Source organism: Dermacentor andersoni, chromosome 11 (genome assembly GCF_023375885.2).
Source record: "Dermacentor andersoni chromosome 11, qqDerAnde1_hic_scaffold, whole genome shotgun sequence".
NCBI lineage: Eukaryota > Metazoa > Arthropoda > Arachnida > Ixodida > Ixodidae > Dermacentor > Dermacentor andersoni.
Genome location: NC_092824.1, coordinates 78,482,624 through 78,488,699, shown reverse-complemented (window position 1 = coordinate 78,488,699; position 6,076 = coordinate 78,482,624). Strand labels below are relative to the sequence as shown.

The 6,076-nt window shown below is 43.1% G+C and overlaps 1 protein-coding gene across 1 annotated transcript; it reads right to left on the bottom strand.

Annotated features, from left to right (window-relative positions):
* Positions 1-1,030: 1,030 nt before the first annotated feature.
* Positions 1,031-4,612, bottom strand: LOC126518068 (NADH dehydrogenase [ubiquinone] 1 alpha subcomplex subunit 7-like). Its single transcript, XM_050167926.3, has 4 exons — positions 4,490-4,612; positions 4,266-4,312; positions 2,094-2,252; positions 1,031-1,180 (listed from the first exon to the last, which is right to left on the bottom strand). Exons 1-4 carry the CDS (start codon positions 4,547-4,549, stop codon positions 1,138-1,140), a joined length of 309 nt encoding a protein of 102 aa, XP_050023883.1. The 5' UTR covers positions 4,550-4,612; the 3' UTR covers positions 1,031-1,137.
* Positions 4,613-6,076: the final 1,464 nt, after the last annotated feature.

Genomic DNA, 6,076 nt, shown 5'->3' with positions numbered 1-6,076 from the left:
GCAGTAAAATATTAGTGAAAATGCACTCTGCTTCAGTTCTTGCACTCATTTTGCACGACATGTGCATTTGCATTGTCACCATGTTAGCGGCTTTGTTCTCTTCTTCAGATTTATTTTATCACTCTCTATCGATCTCCTAACCCTGCCCATGAGCAACATAAGCATCAGATATCTGGAGCACCGGTCAGTTGGTAGCTGTCATTCTGTGACATAAATCAGACTAGTCTTCAACCGGGAAAGAAAAGATTCAAGACAGCATGTACAATTCTACACATGGCATTTGTAAAGATGTCTTGCTGTCAGAAGATTCCGAGTGGTGAATTTGCAGATACAAGTGTGCGGCACTGCACACTAAATAGAAAACATTGTAAGCACAACTTGTAACTTTTATCATTAAAGTAATTCAATTGTGGGGTTTCACGTGTCGAAGCCATGATGATTATGCGGCACGCCGTAGTGGGGGACTCCAGATTATTTTGGCTGCCCGAGGTTCTTTAATGAGGACCCGGTGCATGATACACAGGTGTTCTTGCATTTCTTCCCCATCGAACTGTGGCTGCTGCGACCGGGATTCAATCCCGCGTGCTCGAGCTTAGCAGCGCAACGCCATAGCCACTGTACCACCATGGCGGGTTATCATTAAACGATAATAATATGTTCAATCATTCAAAATGTGCATAATCCAAATGCTAGAATTGTGTTATCATCCAACATGCCTGGTTTTAGTTGTATGACGAATGTGTGGTCTTAACAAGACAGAGGTACACAGGAAGATGGAGATGAAGTGATCAATAGAAGTAAAACGAGAGACGTTTCTAGAGCTAACGTTTCGACAAAGGGACTGGCAAAGACAAGCCCCTTTGTCAAAATGATGGTCTAGAGACATCTGTTGTTTGGCTACTGTTAAACACTGAAAGAGTTATCCACAACCCAAACCTCCGGCTTCCTCCAACTATGCATGAAAGAAATATGGCGCAATGAAGCAAATATATAGAAATGGGGGAGTAAATAAACAATCCACTCGCTTGGCTACTCTTCGAAATGTTTCCTTAGAAGGGAAAATTTTTTATTTTATTGTTGCAATTTATTCACCACATATCTACACATAAAGTAGGCTCAGACAACTTGGGTCCCTTTTCAAGGCAGGTATGGTATGCCAGGCTCTGGGACACTGGACTTCCTGAAAAAAGAAATGTAGTACTGCTGGTAAGTGAATGATGTTGACATTTATAATTACAGAAGAGCAGTGTCATTATCCTTTGCAGTACATTATCATTATCAAAAGGTTTTAAGGCCTCTTTCGGTGAGCCTTTTGTCACATTTGTCCTGTACCAATCGACATTTACACACATTACTCCATCTAGTCCTCTCTTGCACTGCAAATGTGTTTGCCTTACCTTGGCATTCACTCTGTTACCTTAACACCCCGGCTGTCAAAGTTCCTACACATTACGTACTGTACAACTCCTCTCCCACTAAGTCACAATTGGAATACCATAACCACATTTGATTTCTAATTTGTGCTGCCCTCTATTTGTCGCCTTTTACATTACACCAGGCAACAGAAATGATAAGCTGGGCATTTCATGGTTAAGCAGAAGATGTACACTGAACCTTGCATGTCTATACCTACGTCTTCCTTTGCATGTACTTTTTTGAGTGCTCTATAAGTGCTGTTGAATTTGTAGTCGAGTGAGGAATGAAGACCTTTGTCTCGCATTGCCTCTTTAGTGTTAACCTCTCCTTAAATCAAATGATAATTAAAGCTAACTTATGCTGTATTATGTGCCAAAATTGCAATCTGATGATGAAGCACGCCGTAGTGGGGGGGGGGCATACTTGTAGCCCCACAAGTTATTTTACTGGCTGAACACAATGATTGCTCCTCAAGAATGACGGTAAGCGAGGCCTTCTCTGCGGTTAATCAACTTTCTTGCATCAAAGAAATGCTAATAAAATTTATTGTGCACCTTTAATTTAAACACACAGGCACAAAAGCACCCGTGCATGCATGCCTACACCTGCTCCTCATTTTATGCCCTGAAAATTCGAGGACGCATACCACAGTAGGCGTTCAACATTTCAGACATTACCCTTTGGCCCCTTCTCCTGCTGTAATCTGCTTCGCTGGAGTCGTGCTGTCGAAGAGCAGCTTTGGGTGGTCCACTTCCCTCCTGGCATCCCTGGTGTAATAGTAGTTGTCAGACAGCTTGCATGCTGGTCCAGGAGGCAAATTTGGTGGTGGTGGAGACCTTCAGAGAAGAAAACAACAGCTGCTTAGAGACATGTCACTTGGACCAGGGGATTTTAAACAAACCCAAAAAACGCCCCTCTCTGCGCTGTGACGATTAGACTGCTTACAATGTGAAAAGAGGCACGTTGATTTTTAGCCACAGTGGTGCTGAAAGCACGAGACACAAAGAACAAACACAAAACCCATTAAAAAACTTGTTCTCTTACATCTCAATTTCAGTATCTGCAATGCGCACAGAGGCCAAAACTAGTCAGGGCTGCATGTGAACGAAGAAGGGACATGTACGAGGACAGGTGCCCATCCTTATGGGATGTGGTAAAAATTAAATTCTGGAGTGTTACAAGCCAAAATCATTATGGGATTGTGAGGCACGCTGTAGTGAGGGACTCCAGATTAATTTTGACCACCTGGGGTTCTTCAGTGTGCACCCAATGCATGGTGCACAGGTGTTTTTGCATTTGGGCCCCCATCAAAATGCAGCCGCCGTGGCTGAGATTCGATCCCGCACTTTCGTGCTTATCAGCACAGCACCAAAGCGACTACGTCAGAACTTGTTCATAAGCTAGTTTGTGTCTATGCTTGCCAAATATGTTATTTCTGGCACAAATTATGGAACATGAAACAAGGGGGACCAATCTTCTCTGTCTCTTACCTGTCCCCATTCGTTCATGTTCCGAACTTTGCAACAGAAACAGTATGTTTAGCCACCACTGCGCCACCACGGTGGGTCTTCAAACGTATTCTAATACTTGCTATGGATGGCTAAATGGACAGCTAAGTGAACAGTTACCATCTTAAGCTTCTTCCCAATTCTGACAAACCAAGCAAGAATAACAACTTCATGTCGACATCAAATTAAAAAATAAGAGGCAATGCAGGGCGCCTCGCTGCTCATACAAGATGGTTGGATGAGCAGAATGCTTGAAAGTTCGACAGGAAATTCACCTGCACCCACGTAAACATAGTTGTGCTTTCTTTATGCACTTCAACGTAAGCTAGTACATTGCGTTTATCATAGATTTACACATGCAAGGTGTTAAAATACAGTGATAATCTGCACTTTTCATAATTTTTTTCCTGTTGATGCAAGGTGGTGTCATGTCGCATGGATGTCTTCCAGTTGCATCCTATTTCTTTAGCTTGACGCCATCTTATTAGCAGTTGTTGTAGAGAGTGTTCAATGCTGGCTAGAATTGGAACACGCCCACTGTACGTGTCCTTCCTTCATTCACATATTTTTATGAGCAGTCTTATCCATAGTTTGGAATGAACCAACTAGCAAAAAACAATGTTTTATCGCATCATTAATGCCACCCCTATTCTAAATATTCCCACTGTGATGCTATGATCAAACATTTCGTCCTCGTAATGCCCCTGGATAGCACGACTCTTTTCAGAAAGATGTAAAAAAACACGTTTGTGAGAATTTTGCTGACGCCTAAACAATTAAGCCAACAGATAAGGAAAACAGTGTGTTGTTGCAACAAGAGTTCTGTTTGTTTTGTAATCATAACACAGTTCTCCAATGTGTCTCCACCATGTGACGCTGTTGGTTGCTCTTGTTTATCAACTGCAAGCATATGTGAGAAAATGGCCAAGTGAAAATACTGCAGGGCACTTACACAGTTTGATATATGCTTACTACAATACATCACTGCCAAGCTAAAACACAAGAATAAATTCTTATTCCTGTGTAATATTGGTTCATGGCTTGTACGCAGCTGAGCAGACCTCATAATCGTCAACATGAACTGCTGAACTGTGGTCACTATGTAACAAGTTCTGTACGCTGTTTTATTAACTCTGCTGCTTAATTAAGCCGGTATAATTGGAGTCAGCGTCTCTTAAAGAAGGCAACACACAGCGTTCAATACTGCTAACTACAACCGCTAATATTTAACGGTTCTGATCTTTAGAGCCGCAGGATCGGAGATGTGAAACCGGCACGGCGTCAACGAAGCGCTACAGCAGCAATGCATCAACCAACAGGGCCACAGCACATTGACAGTACCTTGTGGAAAGCTCGTCCGGAAACCTCAGTTGGCCGTTTGGATGTCTCTGCAAAAAGCAAAATCTTTAGTGAGCGAAAGTGCACGAACTTCTTTCAGAACCCAATCACGTAGCAGACACCCGCTCACAGCCAGCGTCGCTCGACAAGAACGTGATTCCGTGCGAACCCCGCACACTTGCGCATTTGGCTAAAGAGTAACTGTGATGTTAGTAGTGGCGCCTTACTCCGAGCAGAAAGTCTCGAACCATGCGAATCGCTGGCGATACGCTGCGATGAGCTGACATTGCTTCGCTGCCCTTAGATCACCTTTCCGATACCTTTTCGCACACAATGGATTGGCTCGGACAGTAAAAACTACTCGACTTAGATCGCAATGACATTTAATGTTGATGCTGTAGTTTTGTAGGAAAAAATTTTTTGATAATTACATTTGACATTTTTACATGTTTTAATAAATATATATTTATAGCTTAATATAGAATTTGTTTGAGGTAAGGTAACAGTAATGTTGTTGTAGCGTCGCCTGTTGGTAGTCGTTGAAACCACCGGTGGCTAGAACGTTGGACGCGTCTACGGCTGAGGCTTTCTTCCTTTCGCTTGCCAGCCGCCGACATGGATAAAGTCAAATTGGCACGTGTGAGTATAATTGGGCTTCTTGTCCCTCCTGCATATGTTCAAATGAAATGAAAGTCCTGTTAATTGTTCCGTTTCGTGGCTTAGAATGTTACCATGCGCACTTTCCCTACCTTAGCCTGTCTATAACTTCTGTGTTGAAGCGAACTGTTAGGCTTAACTGCGCGTGATGTTGAACGAACATGTTTTGCGCCACATGGCTCGTGCTCCGTTGTGACAGTCTTGTTTCTTCACGCTTTTGCAGGTGACCAAGGTCTTAGGCCGTACCGGATCCCAGGGGCAGTGTACCCAGGTGAGTTCTCTGCAGAATTTGAACCCATTTTAGTTGTTCGTTCCGTCAACCGCTCACCCCTTTGCCTGGTATGCTTTGCGCTCGTTGCACTTGTGCAGTTCGTGGTTATAAAGGCGTTCCAGTTAGAAGATTTTTCGCCGCATGATCACGTCTTATGCACGCTTGTAAGAACCTTTGTGGAACATTCAGCACCACAGTCGTCGCACCACTTCACCAACAGCATTTTTCTAAGTTACGTCGGCGGCACTGGTGTAGATCTAGTGTGGTGTCGGCTTCACGAAAATACTACTCACCTAGCTCATCCCGTCTCAAAGGACAGTACCGTTGTGGCCAGCAGTATTTATCGTACCTAAAAACGATTTGTGCCTGACATGGTGCTTCAATTAAACAGCGCAGGAGCAGTTATGAGCAGGCTGGTTCATTAAACTTTTGTTTTAACGAAAAGATTCTTGCGTACTTCAGCTCATGACGCTATAACCCTGTAATTCCCAAACACAATTTCGCATGAAGGAAAATTGGAACAACTTGGTTACCTTTTGTTTCTGTCCTTGCAGAATACATTTGCGTGCATTGAATATTATGAGTTAGAACTGTTATAGTATAGTAAATAATAATCAGTTGGTTTGCTGAACTCGCTCCTGTCTATCAAAAGCCTTACTATAGGCCATACATTATGCTTCCCATGCTTCAGTCACACTTTTGTGGTGTCAAACTTCGTGCAGAATATCAGATAAAGCGAGCATACAGGGTTAAAATTTGTTTATTTTTCATTCTCTTATTTATGCTTTGGTGTAGCAGGCAGGGCCGGTATTTTGTAGCGATGCCTTTTCCGATTCTATGCTTTTTCAGGCTTTTCGCGCTTGGCCAGTGGTCAGAGCGACGGTCT

What these genes read in the sequence shown, in the direction of transcription:
- LOC126518068 (XM_050167926.3), bottom strand. Translation starts at nt 4,549, where the DNA reads ATGTCAGCTCATCGCAGCGTATCGCCAGCGATTCGCATGGTTCGAGAC. An exon ending in TTCGAGACTTTCTGCTCGGA is followed by an intron (nt 4,313 to 4,489) that starts GTAAGGCGCCAC and finishes TGCTTTTTGCAG; the next exon opens with AGACATCCAAACGGCCAACT. An exon ending in CCGGACGAGCTTTCCACAAG is followed by an intron (nt 2,253 to 4,265) that starts GTACTGTCAATG and finishes TCTTCTCTGAAG; the next exon opens with GTCTCCACCACCACCAAATT.